General features: G+C 43.2%; 1 protein-coding gene across 4 annotated transcripts in view; it reads right to left on the reverse strand.

Moving 5' to 3' along the window:
- OPA1 (OPA1 mitochondrial dynamin like GTPase) overlaps window positions 1–21,365 on the reverse strand; it is a 91,776-nt gene that overhangs the window by 22,004 nt on the left and 48,407 nt on the right. For all 4 annotated transcript variants that reach the window (XM_075938294.2, XM_075938292.2, XM_075938293.2 and 1 more), the window contains 8 exons: window positions 19,620–19,785; window positions 18,937–19,089; window positions 16,756–16,864; window positions 16,060–16,139; window positions 14,002–14,142; window positions 12,351–12,467; window positions 10,607–10,700; window positions 8,872–8,982 (listed from right to left, as the gene is read on the reverse strand). In XM_075938294.2, the coding sequence (XP_075794409.1) occupies window positions 8,872–8,982; window positions 10,607–10,700; window positions 12,351–12,467; window positions 14,002–14,142; window positions 16,060–16,139; window positions 16,756–16,864; window positions 18,937–19,089; window positions 19,620–19,785 (971 nt within the window). The remainder of the gene's footprint in view (window positions 1–8,871; window positions 8,983–10,606; window positions 10,701–12,350; window positions 12,468–14,001; window positions 14,143–16,059; window positions 16,140–16,755; window positions 16,865–18,936; window positions 19,090–19,619; window positions 19,786–21,365) is intronic.

Genomic DNA, 21,365 nt, shown 5'->3' on the forward strand with positions numbered 1-21,365 from the left:
CAGAAGTGAAAAAGGCCTCATGAACTGTTCTGTGGCTTATTTTCCAAATGATTTGCAAGATTATTTTTTGTTTATAATAGCAGCTACTTACTGAAATTACTTTGTAAAGCCAAACTTTACAGTCCAGCCATGGCTAAGAACTTGGCCGCGTAGCTACGACAAAGGAAAAAGCTTCACCACCAGTTGAGCAGTGCAAAGTGCTGAGGAAGAAAGAGCAAGAGCACGGAAAATAAGAGGCATGCCCAGACAAGTGCTGTATCCTCCCAAAGAAAACCACCCAACATCTGAGCAACACATGCTCATTGCCCGGGCTGCCAAGAAACAAACGCTCGGTGCCTGGATGATGCTTAGGGTTCAAAGAGTAAAGCACAGTAACCATAGGTGGGAGGCCTGGCAAGGCACAGCGCCTGCCTGCTGATCCTTCCAAGTGCCGCCTCAAAGGCCGGATGTTGCCACCTTGTGTTAGAAAGCTGCTCAGCAACTCTGAAAAATCTCCAGTGATGGCGATTCCACAACCCCCAGGCCATTTATTCCAGTGCTTCACCACCTGGACAGGCAGGAAGTTTTTCCTGATGTCAAACCTAGAAGAAGTCAGTCGGAGTGGAACTCTTCACACAGACAGATATTTCTGGGATCCATTGCACTGACACACTCAACTGCAAAGACCATCTCAGTTGGGAAGAGTTTTGCTGTACGATGAAAGCCACTCCCACCACATTCATCTCCTATATAGCTACAGAGTCTAGGTGCTAAAGTAATGGTCTGGATAACAGCACTGCCCAGATACAGTGCTTCTAATTGACCCACTCAAAAGGTCTGAGAGCCTGCACAAAGCAGCATGCCCATTAGCAATTGCTTACCCGTGATTGGTGCCACTGAAAAGCTTTTTGATGGTAACAGGAGCCAGTAACCAACCACCTACTATCTCCCTAACAGCACAAGCACATGCATACTAGCAGAACCACCGCTTTAACATGAGTAGCTATTTGCCAGCTCTTTGAATGTACAAGGCCAACAGAGAAATAATATCCTGAAATGTGCAGCATGGACTATATTAGCGAACACAAAGAAAGCAGAAATGCAGGAGAAATCATTATGTACAGGTAAAACACAATCAAAGATAGCATATTCTAGTCAAGGTGATGCATAGACGAGCCCTTTCCCAAGCTGTAACCATTTAGGTAGCAGTATGCCAGCTCTCCTTTATTTAAGCAGCAGAACTCAGGCTATAGAACTAGAACTAGAACTGTAAACTGTTCTCTGTGCATGCGGCCTTAGGCATTAGCATGGATTTTATGTTGCTATCAATATACGATACAGGTCGTGTTCATGGTAAGCTGAGCACTTAGGCTGCTTTTATGAATGCAAAATTTACTTTGTACAACATTTTAAACCATTACCGCTTTAATCCTCACCCCTATGTACTGATGCTAGTAGATCCCACGTATAAAGTACAGATTTAAGGAGCTGTCCTGTGTGATGTTAAGGGTTGCTTTGTAACCTGTGCTTCACAAGTGAAGCTTACTCTTGTTCCATCTGGGGTCCATGTGAACTACAAATACCAACAAGGCAGAGGACTCAATTACAAAGCATTTTTGTAGCACAGACAGGACTTCAACAGTAGCCTACAGATAAATGAAAGAATTGGATGTGTTTCGACTCAAGCTATAAAACACAGGTAAGGTCCCATCTAGGAGTTAGGGGACAAGTGAGTTGCCAGCAGGTCCCACCAACTGCCAAGTTTGTAATCTAGAAGCACTAGAAGTGCCCAGTTAGAAAGAGAACAAGACATTTAGGTGATCCATGCAACTTCCTCCTGTCTGCAAATATTATGCAAGATAATGAGGATGGCTAAATATTCCTTACAAGTAATAAATAATCTGTGGCTTTCTGGTAGCAAATCATTTGTGCTTTGTTCAATGTAACACAAGTCAAGCTTTTAGGTTGGTCTGTAGACAAGACATTTAAAAAAAAAATCACACTGTCTCCAGTCAATTACTCCCCCCCCCCCGCTTTGCCCCCCTTTTCCAGGTGTTTCTGGTTCCACAACAATTAGCGTTATTTCGATCACAAAGAGTAAGGTGGCTGCTCTGCATTTCTCTGAAATGAATGATTATAATACCGACATGCACATGCACCCACACACCCTTACACTTCCCCCCAAAAGAACTTGAATACAACTTTCAACACTGGCTGTATTTTACAGTTTGTGCTTAGCTGTGGAAGGAATCCATCATGAACAGGCTTTGGAATAGCTATCAATAAAATGTGGAAAGTAAGCTACTGTGACAGTGTTTGATTCAGGGCCAGAGTGATATTACTGAAATACGTATAGTAATAAAACCACCATTCCACGATTTACAATACGTACAACAAAAACATGCATCAGTCTCCTTATGAGGCTGTATCACCTCACCTCAAATACTTAACATGCCATCAGTTGGCATTTCAGGGCAAAAACAAACCAAACATTTTCAATGCTTCGGTGTTAAAAATGTGATGTACCATAGCAACACCGCCAGACTTTTGTTATCAGGAAACAAGTCTTGACATGTCCAAGGTATTTCAATAACCTAGACTTCCGTTACAAGGAGAGCTTCAAAGTCGGAAGCTAAATCTCAACTGGCAAATTAAAATCCAAACATGTAATGAGTGCAGATTGTTACTGAAGATTTCCTTTCCTGAAGTAGTCCAGTTCTGTTTGCCATTTCATGCTTAAGGAGGAGATTACTTGCAGGTTTTATTGAGACATCAGTGCCCAGTGAGATCAGAAAGGATCTCTCCCGTGTATGAAAATGGCAACAAAGACAAATATTCCCGGTACACTAAAGAGAAAGCCAAGAAATCTTCTCAACCATCTGCTCATAACATTAGTACCAATTAGCAAGGAAAGCACGCACAGGACAGCGAGGAATATGTTTCTGAGTGGACTGCAGAGCCAAGCACTGATGGTTTTAAAATCTTCCCAAAGGTACAATAAAACAGAACAATGTCAGCATACATCATCTTTGCCTCTGCATTCACGGACAAGGTGGGCTCTCGGACTAATGTGCTAAGTGACGCAAGATGGGATGAAGACGGACAGCCCTTGGTGGGTAAAGAACAGGTTAGGAACTATTTAGAAAAGCTAAATGTATACAAATCCATGGGTCCGGACTTAATGCATCCGAGGGTACTGAGGGAGTTGGCAAATGTCATTGAGGAGCTTTTGGCCATTATCTTTGAAAAGTCATGGAGATTAGGAGAAATCCTGGATGATTGGCAAAAGGCAAATGTAGTGCCCATCTTCAGAAAAGGGAAGGATGATCCAGGGAACTTTAGGCCAGTTAGTCTTACCTCGGTTCCTGGAAAATTCATGGAAGGGATCCTTAAGGAATCCATTTTGAGGCACTTGGAAGAGAGGAAAGTGATTAGGAATAGTCAGCATGGATTCACAAAGGGAAAGCCGTGCCTGACCAATCTGATTAGCTTCCATGAGGAGATAGCTGGCTCCGTGGACATGGGAAAGTCAGTGGATGTGATATACCTTGACTTTAGCAAGGCTTTTGATATGGTCTCCCACAATATTCTTGCCAGCAAGTTAAGGGAATGTGGATTGGATAAATGGACGGTAAGATGGATAGAAAGATGGCTAGAAGGCCGGGCCCAGCGGGTAGTGATCAATGGCTTGATGTCAGGATGGCGGTTGGTTTCTAGTGGAGTGCCCCAAGGTTCGGTTCTAGGACCGGTTTTGTTCAATATCTTTATTAATGATCTGGACGAGGGGATGGATTGCACCCTCAGCAAGTTTGTGGATGACACTAAGCTAGGGGGAGAGGTGGATACGCTGGAGGGCAGGGAAGGGTCCAGAGTGACTTAGACAAATTGGAGGATTGGGACACAAGAAATCTGATGAGGTTCAACAAGGACAAGTGCAGAGTCCTGCACTTGGGAAGAAAGAATCCCAAGCATTGTTACAGGCTGGGGACCAACCAGCTAAGTAGTAGTTCTGCAGAAAAGGACCTGGGGGTTACAGTGGAGGAGAAGCTGGATATGAGCCAACCGTGTGCCCTTGTAGCCAAGAAGTCTAATGACATATTAGGTTGCATTAAGTGGAGCATTGCCAGTCAATCCAGAGATGTGATTATTCCTCTTTACTCGGCTCTGGTGAGGCCTCATCTGGAGTATTGTGTCCAGTTCTGGGCCCCCCCACTACAAAAAGGATGTGGACGCATTGGAGAGGGTCCAGCGGAGGGCAACCAAAATGATTCAGGGGCTGGAGCATATGACTTACGAGGAGAGGCTGAGGGAGTTGGGTCTGTTTAATCTGCAGAAGCAAAGAGTGAGGGGGGATTTGAGAGCAGCCTTCAACTTCCTGAAGGGAGGTTCCAAAGAGGCTGGAGAAAGGCGCCATGGGCTCAAGTTGTGGAGAGAATATCCAACCTGGACCTCTAGGAAAAACTATTTCACTAGGAGGGTGGTGAAGCACTGGAATGGGTTACCTAGGGAAGTAGTAGAGTCTCCATCCCTAGAGGTGTTTACGTCTCGGCTTGACAAGATTGGGATTGGTCCTGCCTAGAGCAGGGGGCTGGACTTGATGACCTTCTGAGGTCTCTTCCAGCTCTAGGATTCACTGGAACTGTGCACTGGATGAGGATTAGTTAGTTAAAAAAAAAAATCCATACTTCTGGCTACGGCCTGGACTGGCAAGAAACAGACTTGGGCATTTTTTGTTGAAACATTTTATTTCATTAATATAAACTACTGGAGACTCATTGACATTCGTGGACTGAATTCACAGCATGTATGTAGGGCCCTACCAATGTGAAAGCCATGAAAAGCGTATCATAGACAGTGAAATCTTAATGTATATCCCAAATTAAAAAACACAGTAAGAGAACCCAAAAAAAAGCGCCACCGGAGGCCCCGGGCTGCACGTGGAGTGTCAAAGCGGCAGCGCCGTGTGGAGTCCGGGGTCAGCTGGGGACTCAGAGTCCCCAGCTAAGCCCAGGCTCCATGTGGTGCTGTCAATTTGAAATGCCGCAAGGAACACAGGGCCAGCGGGGGTTCTCCCTGCAGTGCTTTCACCTCTGAAGTATAGCCCTCCAAAGGTGGAGATGCCCTAACCGACTAATTGAATAGTCCATGCAAATTGCATCAACTATTCGATTAGCAGAATTAATCTAAATGTAACATCCCTAAATCAGAGTGTGACAAATGGCCCTTGCACCTCCAGCTGGGGTAGGGACACCCATTCCCCAGGGAGTACCTAAACTGGCAAGGGCACAATGCAGTAAGTTGCCAGTGGCCAGGACTAACAGCTGGGAGAGACTGTACCCACCTCCACCCCCGCAATGTCCTCTAGCAACAGGAAGCTCAGTGGCGTAGGAATGAGGATGGCAAGCCTTTGACACCCCCCCGCCCAGCCTATTTTTGGTTGGGACCAACACAGTTACATCAGGTGTAAACATCTGACATCGTGAACTGGACTAACTTGAATTGGACTACACCCTCTGGCTGTAAAATTGACCCAAATGGTTCATGAATTTGGCAGGGCCCCATATACAAGATGTCTGTGGTCACAAGTCATCCTACTGTCACTGGAAGTCTTGCTTTCTGCTTTAGATACCTTGTGGCAAGAAGCAAAGGTCGTGTCCTTCAGCGAACACAACTGGAAACCACAACAGTCTAGAAATATTCTACAGCAAGTAACACTTCCAAGGTTGTCTTACTGTCCAACTTTTAGCTTTTATAACTTACGTTTACTTCTCAGCACTAGGTAAGTAAGTAAAATCACCAATTCATCTCTGAATACTTGTGACAGCAGAATTTTCCAAAGCCCCCCCTTAGCAGCTGCCTAGCACCTCTCCATCTCCTCACTGGCCATTCCCTACGGCAGTGACTCACCACCATCATTCCCATGATCACTTAAAGTTATTTCCATCTCCTTCCTCACATGACCAAAGGACCCAAGTCTGTGTCTCCTGGTTTCTAACAGCAGGCTCTGCTTCCTCCCAGGTCATATTTCTAACATCAATAGTCATCTTGTTTCAACCCAGGGAATACACAAGAATCTTTGCCAGCATCACATCTTCAAGGCTTCAATTTTCTCCTCGTTTGCAGCACCAATTTACCAAACTTCCCAAGCATTTGTTTTACACACGTACTGATTATTTCTAAAACAGGGCTACTCAACACGCAGCTCACGGGGCCACATGCGGCCCACAGCCCGTTTATTTGCGGCCCACGGTGAGGTTTGGGTTTACGCAGGGCTCAACACGCGGCCCGCAGGTGGGATCCTTTGAACATGGCCTCCACTGGGAACACGCTCTACAATGGCGAGGCGTCTCCCAGGCGGGGCGGGCATTGAAAGATGCAAGCAGACGGGCTGGCTGGAACAGACAGTACAGGATGTCGGCATTTCTAGCCCCCAGGGAGGAAGTGCCAGGAGCACTGGGGCATTGTGGGAAGTGCTGGCTGCTTAGCCTGGCGGGCAGAGCCTGAGAGGTGCTGACTGGCTCACACTGGCCGCGTTCGGGTCTGGTGCCCTGGTTTAAGGCTTAATCTTGGTATTCATGCCCGTCAGTGTGAAAGAAGCTATTTTCATACATCTGCATATCAACGTGCATGTCTATGCAACCACGCTTACGTTGGGGCCCTTGGCATGTGCCGTGTCATTGTGACGCCCGGGGCTTCCAAAGTTGAGTAGCCCTGTTCTAAAAGATATCACCCATACAGCACTGAATACTGAAGGACAAACCAATGCTAGCAGAGAATGATGCTGTCATCCGAAGCTTTTGCAAACAAGAAGAATAGTGGATAGGCATCAAAGCAGCAAAAGGAGTATTAAAAACACAATATTAAGCAACAGAAAATGAACAGCACTTCTCACCAATCAAGGAAATCATTTCTCCCTTAAACTCATACTACCCTGTAGTTTAAATATCAGATTGCTTCTCGTTTTTCTTTAAGCAGCTCGAAGGCACAGAGGTAAAACCTGGTACTAATAAAAGATTTACCCGGTGTTGCTGAAATCTTTAACTCAAATAAGTCTGGTTTTTTTCTTCATTTAAATCATTGCTCTTGGGCAGGGCTGGGGATGAGGGGTTTGGGATGCAGGCTGCCCCAGGAAGCGAGGACAATCCCGGCCCCCTCTCACTGCACCTGTCCATGGCTGCTGCAGCCAGTGGAGGGATCCATGTCCCCCAGCTGAGGGAGAAAGAGACACCCCGATCTACTACGTATTTCAGAAAGTGTAAGATAGCTGTCCCTTTCTCCACCCCTGCTGGCCCAGTGGGGTTATAGTTGTCCCAGTCCCCATCTCTGGCCCCTGGCTGCCCCTTGTGGCCATTCTGCTGCATAACTATCCCACCAATCAGACCCTCCCTTTCCATTGTATGAGAAACAGTCGCATTCCAGGCACATCCCATTGTCCAAGTACAACCAAGCCAAACCTTACTTTAAGTTATGATAAGAGGAAGCCGCATACCAAATTCGCTGGCGCTAGCACTTACTTTTTAGGAGGAGATCTTGAATAAATGGACAGATGCGCATTTCTAAAATACATAGTAAGATTACTGTGGGGCTGACGTGGGGCTTCTGAAGCAATACTGATACTTTGTATCAACAACCAGCTCCAGCTCCCTATTTCACATAGACACTAAGATCAAGAAATAGACTAAGGATCTGGACTAAGCCACTTCAACAGCCAAAATTCTCCTTCACAATAATCCCAAAATACTAGAGCAACACCTTCTATGGGAACTCCTCCCCCCAATTTGTTTACACTTTTAATTTAAAGACAACACCGCAGGTTGTCTCTGTAACCATATGAACTGGTGATGTCAACAGCATGTCCTATTAGCCATGGAATTTGTTTTCGTATAGGATTGTTAACATTAGCTATCATACCCTTTGCTAAAGAAAAACATACATATACTAGGAAGATATAGCAGCAATGAGAGATGCAGCTTTCTACGAGATTAGAACGGCTTAGCTAAGTGAGGGAAAGCTGAGGAACATGCTAGGCTACGCTGGATAGCCTTCACTACTTACACTAACGCTATGCTAAAAGACAATTACTTAGTCGCTAAGTCCAGTTTTTGAAGTTAGGAAATACATATACTAGGAAAATGTATTGTTTCCTAGTATATGTATGTTTTTCTTTAGCAACGGTCCCCTGCAACTGTCTCCTGTGACCTTAATTTGGACCGCTTGTATAGCCCTCAATTATGTGATCAGGCTTTTTTTGCACAGTACATTTTCCTCTCATGGAGGCTCTGCTCTGCTTGCAGGTCACAGGAGGTACAGGGGCACCATGCTCATGACATGAAGGATTTTGGTGTGATGCCCCAAAAACCAATCTGTGCTGGGTGAGCAATGGCACTTTTCGTTGGTTTACAGGTAGGCCAATTCTGAGCAGCTTTTCACGAGGCCAGCACAAGACACTTCCCTGACGCGAGGACCATGCCCATGCCCAGGCTACATTTTAAAAGCCTGCTGCAGTCATGGAGTGTACAATGCTTCAGAAAGGGGTGAAAGAATCTATTACAATGGAAAGCATTAAGCGGCCTACAAGTAGAGGCAGCTTGTGTTCCCTGATCAGAAAGAAACAGATCTTAACCCTTCCACCCCGACAGCCTGAAGGAGACATGTACGTGGGATCCAAACATTCACTTTCATCAGGACACCACAATGAGCAACACACTAGTCCTCCAGCATAGCATGGCGTTGTTCGTATATTGGGTAAGATCCAGACCTAGCTCGAGGATCAGGATCTATATTAACATTTAGTATTGTCAGCAAACAGGCAAATTCCATGCAAGAAAGGGCCAGTGCATTATCTATTTCCTTTCCCAGCGTATGTGAAGTACACGTAGAACAGCTACTCACTGAGATCCTCTGCCAGCTGGACCCTTTTGCCTGTTAGTAACTTCACCTTCTTGTCGCTGTCCTCAGCAAAGTCCTCTAGCACCTCCTTTACATTCTTCTCCAAACGTCTGACTGCAAAACACAGGGCAAAAGAGTGCTGAATTGTGTGACAGGGTTTAAAATGAAAGAAATGTGCTTTCTTTTGCAGATTCCTCTTTTTTTGGAATGGGATGGAAAAAAAGAAAGAAAATTCCTGGTGTTTTGCGCTTTTAAAGTTTTGGGGATGATGGTCTGGGCAGACTGAGTTCACACAATTATTTAAACAACTAATTAAGTTTCCAAGTTTATCTTGCCTTAGATTTAATAAAACCTATGTATTGGATATTAAGCTATTAATTGAACTTAATTTTTAATGTCTAAAATACGATATCTAGACACACCTACAAACTCTGGTCTTCCCTAGAAAATCACATTTGTGCATTAATCAATTAACACCATGACAACCACTACTAAGGAACTCCCAAACACTCAACCAATCTCTCAGGAAAAGCCTGAGCAAACAGATAAACTCTGCCATTTGCCCTGAAAAATCAACACTGTCCACAGAGACACTCTAGCCCCAGATGTACAAATCTCCCAATTGTCCTCTCCAAATAGTTCAGCTGATCTCCAAGTCTGGCTTGGAGCATAACGAGAGATGGTCTCTAAAATACACAGGACAAAAGCGTAAAGGGACTCTAGCTTGGATTCCTGGAAGGAAGGCTGTTAAGACTCTTGTAGAGCATGAGGATTTTGTGCTCCATGTGTAAAATGCCCCCCTTCCCTTCAAAAAAGCCTCTCTCTCTTTAAGCAGTGAAGGCGGACAAAAGTATTCTTGGGTATCACGTTATCTTGGCATCCAACAGGAGCGTAGGAGCCAAAAGAACCACTAAATGGCAAACTGTTGGAGAAAAGTTCTGAGGGGTGAGGGTCTCATGTTCCCTGCACCATTTCTTCAGGCTGTAGAGCCATCTCCTTCATTTTCCATGGGCACAATCTCCACCAGATGCTTGGGAAGCCGAGAGAACGTCCAGTGTAGGAAACAAAAACCAGGACTATGCAGCACTTTAAAGACTAACAAGATGGTTTATTAGGTGATGAGCTTTCGTGGGCCAGACCCACTTCCTCAGATCAAATAGTGGAAGAAAATTGGCACGACCAGATATACCAAAGGATACAATTAAAAAAATGTAGGAAGTGAGAGGTCAAGAGCTGACGAAGGCAGTGCAGCTTTCCAGCCTCATCTACACGCCCTGACATCAGAACTAACAGCCACGTTCGGCAATGAGCCTTCGATTGCTCTTCCCGAGAGGAATCTAGGTGACAGGAGACTCTGCCCTGCAGCCAAATAACTCAGAGTTGTGAATCTCCTCTGGCTAGAGTCAGGCTTTGTCATGATTCTCCCTCTGTTCCTTGCTGAGCATTTTCATACCACACCCCCTTGTGCCCATTTCCTCCTGCATCCTCTGGGCTTGCTCGGAACAACCTTCAACCTTTTGAGGAGCGTACAATGAGTTAGCACCGGAAACTAGTTGGTGGTTGGCTGTTTCCCTGGTTTATGATATTTAACACGTTCCCAACATGAAAGCCAACTGAATGTTTCACACCTCTCTTTGCCCAAAGCCAGCCTTGCAGCGTAATGAACCTGGCAGTAGCATCCAGACGGGAGAGAATATTAGCACTGTGCTGCAAACAGGGCAGTCGAGCCAAGCCTCACCTTCAGTGTTAGTGAGTTGCTGCCTCAGCGTGTTCGCTGTAATCGCCAGCATTCGCTGTATGCGCCAGAACAGAACCACGTCGTTGCATTCGAGCTGGAACAGAGGAAGGTGTTAGCGCTGGCTGCCTTCCTTGCGGAGCCCCTGCACTAGAACGGTGACATTGCTCTGACACACACCCCGAGAACAGCGACTGTAGCAGAGACATGTTTTCTGCATGTCTTCGCACAAGTTAAGATGGGCTGTGTATGACCAAAAAACCAGCCAAAATCCCTATGCCCAAGGCCGCTCTCGACCTCGTTAAATATTTCTCCTACCCCTGCTGGCATGCAGTTGTTCACCCTTCTCTAGAGAAAGGTTGTGAAGGGACACAGAGGAAGCGACCTGCAGGCACGACATACAAACTGCGTTTGTGCACATGGTGCTCTCGGCTGGATCAGATCCACAAGGCGGAGACAGGCTAACTCCAAACTTTGTCTTGCTGCCTGACAAAAGCTTCCCAAGACAATGTAGGAGTTAGGGGTTGCACACGTGGTTGCAGGAGATAGCCCGGGTCCACTGGAAGCTCCAGTGTCTTAGAGGGATTGCCAAAGAGAGTAGAACATGGAAGGGACGCTGACATATCAACTACAGCTGGGTTTGCTGCCTTTAAGCCTGGTGTCAGTGGATGGCAACTCCCCAGCTTCTCCCTGAAACCCATCTTATGCCAACTGCCCCGCCCACACCAGTCCTGCAGAAAGGCTTCTATGGGAGGGACAAGGAGGGTTTCAGACTGTACATTGATTCTTTCCCATTAATCACGGGGAGATTCTTCGGTTTTCGTTTTTTGGCAATTTTCCCTTTATTTCAGCACACTGATTAAAGAGCCTAAAAACAAGCCTCCCTTTTGTACCTCTGCAGACAGCACTGCACTCATCCAACTCCCACAGTTTAAAATACCAACCATATATGAAGCTACAAAAGGTGGCTCTCTCAACAGACGAAATATTGTCAGCTTTATCATCCCATAATTGTGAGTATAAATCTGTGAAACGTGCTGAGCCATTTCCAACCTCCAGGGATGATGTCCATTAGCAGGATCAAAAATAGATTTCCAAACCACTGCACCAGAGCAAAAATCACCATCTTTCTTCTAGCGTTTCTTTTACAAATACTGACAGTTCCCCTGATACGCTAAAAGGTTCAACAGAGGAAGTCTGAATGTTAGCTCTGTGGCGGATTGTTAAAAATGAAAATTACTTACACATGGCCCACATTTTATTGTGCCAAATATTAACCCTTACTTCTCTTTCCAACATTACTTTCCTACCCTCTTTGCAGAAAAGCCACTCTCCTTAGCATTAAGGCTTTTCTTCTACTACAGCTTTGAAATCTAGAAGTAAGAAGAGAAGACTTTAATTGGAGAAGGGGGGTGGGGATGGGGGTGGAAATAAGAGGATACCAGCGAGATGCCAATAGTCCACCAGGACAGTTGTAACATTAAATTGTCATAACACACTGAAGAGTGAGAATCAGGTAAATAGATGCTTAGTTGATTACTGACATCTAGTGGGCGTTTTATATAATTACCACCTCATGGAATTTTGTCCATTTAAAGCAGTGAGCTGGGATTATAAATACCATATTGAATATTTAAAAGCTTATAAAAAAAGATTAATTTTAAATGGCTGCTTTCTTTTTGACTAGGTCTCAATAGACATTGCAACAGTATGCATTCCCTAAATTCCCTTGTTTTCCTTAAGTTACCTCAGAGTCCACAAAATGCCTTTGGTAGTAATAAAAACCTCTTCGACACAGATTACAGTGGCTCAAAGCAGTCTTCAAGAAATGTCTTCTATAAACTTGGTGCCATGTGTCTTTAATCTAAGAAGAAAGTGGATTAATTGCATAAGCATTCTCCGGTTAATATTGTATGTATTTTAATAAGCACATCTCATCCGCAAGCACAAGAAAAAAGTTCAGAACTGATTTAAACATTGAGGGAAAAGGATTGTGCAAATGTTATGCGGTTAACAGATAGTAAATTAATGAAAGCTACATATAATCAACATCTTAACTGAATCCAAAGCAAACATTAAAAAGGATTCTGTCAAATAGCATGTTTACATTTCTGCTCTACAAAGTCTGCAACATCCTCCCAGAAGCTTAACATGATTGTGTGCAGACACTGTCTGCATGTTTAAATGGCACACAGTTACTCTGAGTTAAATGCAAGTAACATCATACGCTGCAAAGACTCATTTGAGCACAATGGATCAAGCGCTCTGAATGACCTACGCTAGTTAACTTGCTGTTTAGCCAGGTAAGCATATGAGTGGGTCTTAGGTTTCTGAAGGAAGTGCTCACACTTAGAACTTTCCTTGAGCAGATTTCTTTAAGCCCCAAATCTTGAAAACTCTTCAGCACACACTCTGGTGTCTTCTCACAGCAGTGTGTTCTAGCACATGAAGGACTGTGCTTGAACTCTGAAGAAATGGATTCTGTTCTGACTGCCACTGACTAGCTGAGGGCCCTGGGCAAGTCATGTCACTTGACCTCTCTGCCTCAATTTCTCACAACTCTAAGCAGGGGAAAATGCCACTACTTTCTTCTGTAAAATGCTTTGAGATCCTCTGATGAGAACTGCTGTATAATAGTTAAGCATTACAACTATGTACTTAGCTTGAGTGTTCATGGTAGTAAAGTTAAGCATGTGCTTAAGTGTGTGCAGGATTGGGGCCAAAGTTACTACCAAACAACACAGCACTGAAGAAAATGTTCATGTACCTAATACTGACAACATCTGAAATTTCACTTAACTAATTTTATAAGCTGAATGTTTAATGAAATGAAGAGCCTAGGACTTGAAGAACTTTATATGACTGGAACTGTTGACCTTTTTCCACAAGATGCTAACCCTGCTGGCCCAGCCCTTGGACAGAACATGCTCCCTTTGGCCAGAGCGAACTTCAACCTCCTTGGCTACTTCACCTCATGGACATAAAACATGAACTTCAGTCAAACGCAACTGCACATACAATTAAATACAAATCACAGAGTCTTTGTAAATAACTCAGAATAGATATAATTATTACTCTGTTCTCTGTGGAAGATTTGCCTCCCCTACACACTGTATGGACTATGCTATTTAGGGACAGACATGCTACCATATGGGCTTTTGTCACAGGCAATATATCTGCATAGCAGATTCGGATTCCACCCTGAACTGCTGAACTTCAGTTATTTGAGCCAACAAATAAGGCCTACAACAATGTGTGTATTGCGTGAAAACATTCATTTAATCATTTATTTTGAAACATCTGAATTCCAAGTTTAGTTACTTAGATAGTTATTTTTAGGACACCTTGGAAGAGCATACAAATACTTCCATATGTTCTGCTAGTAAGTTGCATCTTACCAAACACGGGTCCACTGTTACGCCTTTTGCTTCAAGGTTCTTTCGGACAGTTGTCACCTCGTCATTTGCAAGGTAAGCTGCGTGGTCTTCATTGCATTTGATCATCTTCTCAAGTTCATTTTTTGTTTCACTGCGAATATTCTTAAATAGAAGAGATTCAATTCAAACACAAACACTCCCACAATACTTGCAGTTGGTCATTTCCCAGCACTACCATTTGTGTGAAGTTGTCACTCTGTTTGCACGGCATACTATATCTATGCCATTAGGCCATACTAAAGAAACCCTTAACTAGACTTAACCCTTGAGCATGTGTAGTAATAATAAATATATCTCACACACACACACACACGCGCACACGCGCACACGCGCACACGCGCACACGCTACGTCTAGACTGGCATGATTTTCCAAAAATGCTTTTAACGGAAAAGTTTTCCGTTAAAAGCATTTTCGAAACAGAGCGTCTAGATTGGCACTTTTTGCGGAAAAGCGTCCGTGCCAATCTAGACGCGCTTTTCCGCAAAAAAGCCCCGATTGCCATTTTCGCGATCGGGGCTTTTTTACGGAAAAGAAATCTCAGCTGTCTACACTGGCCCTTTTGCGCAAAAGTCTTTCGGAAAAAGACTTTTGCCTGAACGGGAGCAGCATAGTATTTCCACAAAAGCACTGACAATCTTACATGAGATCGTCAGTGCTTTTGCGGAAATTCAAGAGGCCAGTGTAGACAGCTAGCAAGTTTTTCCGCAAAAGCAGATGATTTTGCGGAAAAACTTGCTGGTCTAGACACAGCCAATATGGACAAAACATCTGAAGTGCAGATTGCTTGACAAGAAAGGTTTTAATTAAAGACTGCATTGAAAACTCCACCCAGCTGCACTGTAATTTCACAGCCTGTTATCTGCTCCTTAGACAAAGTACCACATTCAGTCTTAACTTCTCACAGAACCAACCTTTTTCGAGTCACCCTGAATATCGAATGCTGAGAAAGCAAGCCATGGAAAGAAAATGGATCCGTGAACTCTGTCAACCCAATAGGAAAATTTTCAAAACTCTTTCTTATCTTGATCTTGCTGCTGTTAAATATTATTCACGATGCAGTCTCCTGCCTGTGCTATGTTATAGCATGGTCCCCCCCTCCAAGGTCTTTCTACAGCAGAACCTCAGGGAATGAAACTCCCAGGAAGTGGAAGCTTTTCACAACCCTGAAAAGCTCAGAACTCTAAACAAAACATTATGGTTGGTCTTGCAAAAAGTTGACAACTGAACACTGATTTATGACAGCTTTGAAACTTTACTACTCAGAAGAAAAATGCTGCTTTTCTTTTTTTTTTAGTTAATGTTTTTACACAGCATTGTTCTGTACTGGCCTCTTTTTTGAGGGGTGTGTGTTCTGTCTAATTACATACTTCTGGTTCTAAATGAGGTTGTGGTTGACTGGTCAGTTTGTAATGCTGGTGTTCACAGCTTTGAGGACCTATTGTATACAGATATTCTCAAGATTACTCAAAGGGGAGTTGAGTCCCAACAGACACATTACATTTAATGGAAAAAAGTTTCTCACTTGCTCATAACTTAGAAGAGTGTGTTAGACAACATTAACTATCCACGGGCCAGCTGTAAAACTGTAGTTTGTTACTGAAACAACATTATTTAGGCATGGTGGAATACTTCACTGTGTGATGCAAAAGACTAAATTAATTAACCTCCTGCTTACATATAGGTTTATCTACCAAGAATAGAACTTTCCTCATTACTGCAAACATCCAGCGTAACAACTGAAGAGTAAAACACATAATTCCAATGAAGTAGAAAGGAAGTAAGTTTATAATCTTTTATCTAATGCAAGTGGCAGATCTCCAAGAGAAATAATGTCCTCTGGGCTGACACAAGCTTAGAAATGATTACTGGGAAATGTAACTGTATACACAATCACCTATTTGGCATGTGCAATAGCACCAGAGTGCACAGGCCCATAATTTTAAACTTTAGTCACTAATAATCACCATGCCCATAAGAGTACGCAGCTGCAAGCCATCCAGTATTTGTTTGCTTTTACCTGTTCTTTAGTGCGGCCTACCCAGTAGAACCATCTCTTTTTCCAGTCTGGGCCCACCATGTCTTCAATTACAGATTCAGCTAGAAAAGGAAACAAGATATTAGGTATCACTCAGAGGCCTTGTTTATACTTACCAGAGGATCAATGCTCCGGCGATCAATCTTCCAAATTCGATTTAGAGGGCCTACTAAACACCCATTAAATCAAATGCTCAAGGTGCCCCCATCGACTGTGGTACTCCTTGCAGTCACAAGGAGTCAGGGAAGTTGATGGGAGAATTTCTCCCATTGACCTCCCGCTATGGGGCTGCCCTGATAATCAATGTCAGGTATGTCGACTCTAGCTATGCAACTGATGTAGCTGGAATTGCGCAACTTATGTCGATTTTCTCCACCAGTGCCGACTAAGCCTCAGTAAAATACATGCTACTAGAAAAGTTGCTTCTTAAGCTAAAACCTTAAGTATGATAAAAAAAGTGGACTTTAACTCCTCGTATTCACTTTTTAAATGAGGTTTGAAATTTTCAAAGCTGTCTAGGGGATTTAGATCTATCGTTCATTAATTCTAAGTGTGCGAGTATTGCATCATCAGTGAGTCTGATGTGTACTCCACACCGAACACCACTGTAATTAAACACCCCCACAGCCCTGCACAGAAAGCTTTTCCCTGTCAGCAAATAGAAAATATGACACTCACTATCTTTGAGGCGACTCTGGAGAGTCTCCTCCATGAAGTGAATAGCTGCATCCCACTGCTGTTTATCCGATATTGACCGATCTTCCAAAGCATTGTGCTGTATCACTCGCTGGCAATGCAGACAAACAAGATTAGGGTTTACAGAGCATCTTTTCAGTTGGCAAAATAAATGTAGAACCTACCTTAAAGACTGAAAGTGGCAAACAAAAAGTCAAACTTAAAACAATATTTCTTACAATGAAAACATGCCCCATTCAAAAGTGATTTCTGAAAACTACTCCGTTTTAGCAGTAAGTGCTAGTCAGAAAATCTTCATGGACATAGCACTTACTCTGTGTAGTACACCAGTAGGACAAACTTTCTGCACATCACCTAACATTGCTTTGTCTTGATATTCAGCCCCCTATGTTTCTGACAAAAGGCAAAACATGTGGAATGATAAGTAGAAGAAAGACAAGTTGGGTACAGTAACCTCTCTTTTATTGAACTAACGTCTATCGGTGAGACACACAGGCTTTTGAACATAGAGGTTTTCCTTCATGTCTGGGAAACAGGCTCGGTGTCACAGCCAAATATAATGTGGAAAAGATTGTTTGGGTTAAGTATTAAGGCATATTAAGGTGAACTGGACCATTAACATCCTTCCGGTCACAGGAAGAAAGGAACTGGGTGAGTGCGAGCTGTTAGTGAGTTATAAATTGTTGTTATAAGCTATAAATCCAGCACCTCTATTCAGTCCATGATTTTTAGTATCTAGCAAAATTCTGAATTTAGTTACCAGGCTCATGTTTTGAAAATGCTGTGCAGGCTTCCTTTAAGTATGAGGACAGAGGTCAGATTTAGAGTGATTTAGAGAGTGCCACTGGGAAAAGTGTTCACCCACAGGTAACAAGACGTTTTTGTCTTTTATCATTTTTCTATGCGAGTTCATGCAAAAGACATAGTTTCAAGGACATAGCTCTTGTTGGGACGTGTTGTGGTAGGTATGTCTAGGATCCATAGAACATGAAAGATGTTTTGAGGAGAATGTTGTTCATTGTAGCAGCAGAGATCTAGCTGCAGGTTTTGCTTTGTTCTGGCAGGGTCTAGTGCCGCTTTGAATTGGTTTGTCCAGGTTTGTGGGGAGCTTGCTTCTAATTAGGAGTTTGGAGAGGCTAGGGGGTTGTTTCAAGGCAGATTCCGTTCAGGTTGGGATCTTCATTGATTACGACTGCAGTTGTTTGAGGATACCTCACATGCGTTCCAGTGAGAGGTGGTAGGTGACAGCTGGGGGTGAGAGGTCAGAGGCATTTTGTTTCTGTATTGAAGCATTTTCCTCAGAGTATCTGAGTGGCCCATTCCACGGTGCAATCGATTTCTCTAGTGAAGAGTCCTTGTACATCACAGGTGGTTTTGAACGGGTGACGGTGCATATGCCAAACTTTCTCCTTTGAGCATATTCTGTGGTACCCAAGTGCCGGTGTGTAGAGAACAGAAGGCTTGTGTGCTTGGGGTGGTTACTGTATCTATGAAGGTAGGTGTGGGGATCAATGGGTTTCTTGTTTATAGCTGTCTGTTGGGTTGCCTTACTGAGGCTGATCAGACAGATATACACAAGAAACACACTGCTCAGCTTGACTCCCCCCCAACAGAAGTTGGTCTGATAAAAGATATTATTTCCTCACCTTATCTCATCTCTCTAGTATCCTGGGACCAACACAACTACATTCGACTGTCAGCCAGGAATCCCTCTGGATCATGGACCCAGCCTACCAGAGGGGCACATAACTACTATTTACTACACTCTTAAGTTTACATTATTCATTCATTTTACTTATTTATGTGATTTTCATCCAGTGGGTCGTGGGGCACAAGAAAAAAAAACCTCAATAAACCTGAGGACCAAACAGTGAGATTATTGGGTACTGGGAAGGTACCTGTCCATGAAAGGTATGGTTAAAATGAAATAAAGTAAAATAAAATACAAAATAATAAAAAATAAAATGAAACAACCCCCCCCCCCCCAAAGAACCACTCATTCACATCATGCCATTCAAAAGCAAAGATTCAATTCCCTAGAACTTCTCCCAACAGTTTTATGATTTAACACAAAAATGCAAGTAAAACGAACAATGCCTCTTAAATCAAAATGAGTTCAAAGGCAATAGCTTGGCAGCCACACGAATGACTACCACACCGTACCAGGCTGTCTTCTGCTCTCTCATTCCACTTGTGTCGTTTTATACTTTCTTCTTTGACAGCTTGTTTCAGTTTGTCAAAGATGTCATCATGCTCTTTTCCTTTCCTTTCTGTCATGAAGAGAGAAAATTCTTCCTGCAGAGTCTCCCAGGCCACCTAGAAAATTAACAGAAAGTTTCCTTCTGGAGCAGTCCATTGCTGTGCATGTATCGCAGTGACTAGCACAATCTCGCAAGCGTGCAAATACTCGCTCACCAAGACACGAGAATGTAGTGATCTGCTTCCGTGGCTCACATATCAGAGAAAGGAACACTAAACTTTGCTCACTTAGCGGCAACAGAGGAACAGAAAGATGAATTATTCAGGTGGGACTGGGGGAATATGGATACATTTAGCTTCCAGCTTTGACACTTAAGAGGAATTTGTATTGGAAAATATTTAGTGGAACAGTCAAATAATGTTTCCAGTGGTTTTGTGGCTCTGAGCTCTTACAGATTAGCTGGAATGGGCAGGAGCACGGCTGTCAGAACAACAATCAGAACTGCTCTTCTGGTGCCATTTAGTTTTAATTCCTAACCTTCCTTTCAGGAGGCTTGCCAACAGAAAAATGAAAAGTTGTGAATATGAAAGCAAGGAGATATTTTTAATTAGAAAACTAAAATGCATTCTACCAAATAAATTCTAACCTCTACTGCTTTATTAGGCAGTTGTTTGTCAGTCCACTGCTTCAGCTTGATGTCCACAGTGGTGTTGAATGTCCCTGAATTTGTGGTCTGTGCTGCCGGCAGGTAGATGTTCTCAATCACGTGAGTAGATACTCTTTCCCACAATGTTTTCTGAAGAATCTCCTCCCTAAATTGAAAAGTAGAACATCTCTGATGACTTCCAGTCCACAGAGCTCTAATCCATATGGCCAATCCACCTTAACCTACTTTAATAAACTAACAAAACAGATGTGCTCTTGTATTGTCATTATTCCTAACGCAAACCCCTATCCATGAACTGCCTGGAACTTTTACCAATGTTCAGAGGCCTGACGAATAATGAAACTAGCTAAGGAGTTATCATGAATATACGACACAGTTCATTTGTTATATTAGATTCTCATGTTGCTATGGACCGAACAACCATTTTTCCTAATTGTATTGTATAGACAGTAAAGAAAACACAGGCTTTATTAGTGATGATTTAGCTCCCCCAAATCATTTTTAAATACTGTTTTAAAACATTTTAGAGAGACAAGGTGATTGAGGTGACAACTTTTATTAGACCCTTTTCTGTTGTTGAGAAAGACAAGCTTTGGCACTGACAGAGTTCATCTTCAGCTCCTCACCCTCCTTTTTCTATATCATCTTGGGACTGACACAGCTACAGGGACACTGTATGAAAATATTTTGGAAAATTTCACATAATAGGCGCTAAAGGGGACAGCGTTGTCATTCAAATATTCAGGACACAGCAGGCTCAAGGCCAGCTGATATGCCAACTCAAGAGGAATGTCTGAGGAACTTTTCAGAAGTGTCGCTCCACTTCCTTCCATTTCACTAGCATACTAGTAAGTCGGCCTTTGCTGTACTTTTATTAAATATCTTTATTCTCCTCAAGCTGTAGTAACTTCAAATCTGTCTGCCTGCCACATCAATACAGACGGGGCTGAAGTCACTCCATTCTTTAAATTTGGGAAAGGATTTTGGTTTAAATATGTTTTCAAAGCTTGTAAAACTATTCATAGGAACCTTCAAAAAACAAGAAAGAATTCTGGAAAATTTACCATTAGTAAATAAAAATGGCTATGGTCTCTAGCAAAAATGATGGTTTCCTGAAAAGCTTTTGTTCACACCACAGTAAGTGTGAACGACAAAGCACAAACTCCTTTACTGGAGTAAGGAGAGCTCTACTGAGAGTGATGATATTGCATGATACTTTTGCTTAGGCCAGGATGCTGGAACCATCAGGGAAGGTGTTTGTCCCTTACAATGAGTAACAGAGTGAGGCTGGATCCTCTGACTATGAGCAAATGCAATCTCAAAAGCTTCCTTATTGTCAGGCCAGTTTCATCAGATCAACAAATCAACCTTAAAAAGACACAATGGAAAGTGTAACACGTTAGAACAATATGCAGTCCTCAGCAACTCGTCACTATCACTTTGCATGTGCTGATCACTTGTTGCATATCATTCTGTACTCAGTGTCTAACACATGGATATTTTTATGGCCCAGGTTGCCAGTTTCCATGTCACCAACAGCAGACTTTTTAATAATTAAATTGGATCATGGTGGTGACATGTTAGCATCTGACAGATCACAAGTATAGCAATATTGGTACTTCTCACACATGTGATACAATGGGTGGAACAGAGGAACCTGGGTCAGATTAGGCAATGAATGCACTGAGCTCTGAAACCTTAGGCCAAAATAGGAACCCAGAAGAA

This window comes from Pelodiscus sinensis, chromosome 10 (genome assembly GCF_052426305.1).
Source record: "Pelodiscus sinensis isolate ZL-2025 chromosome 10, ASM5242630v1, whole genome shotgun sequence".
In the NCBI taxonomy this organism is placed as follows: domain Eukaryota; kingdom Metazoa; phylum Chordata; order Testudines; family Trionychidae; genus Pelodiscus; species Pelodiscus sinensis.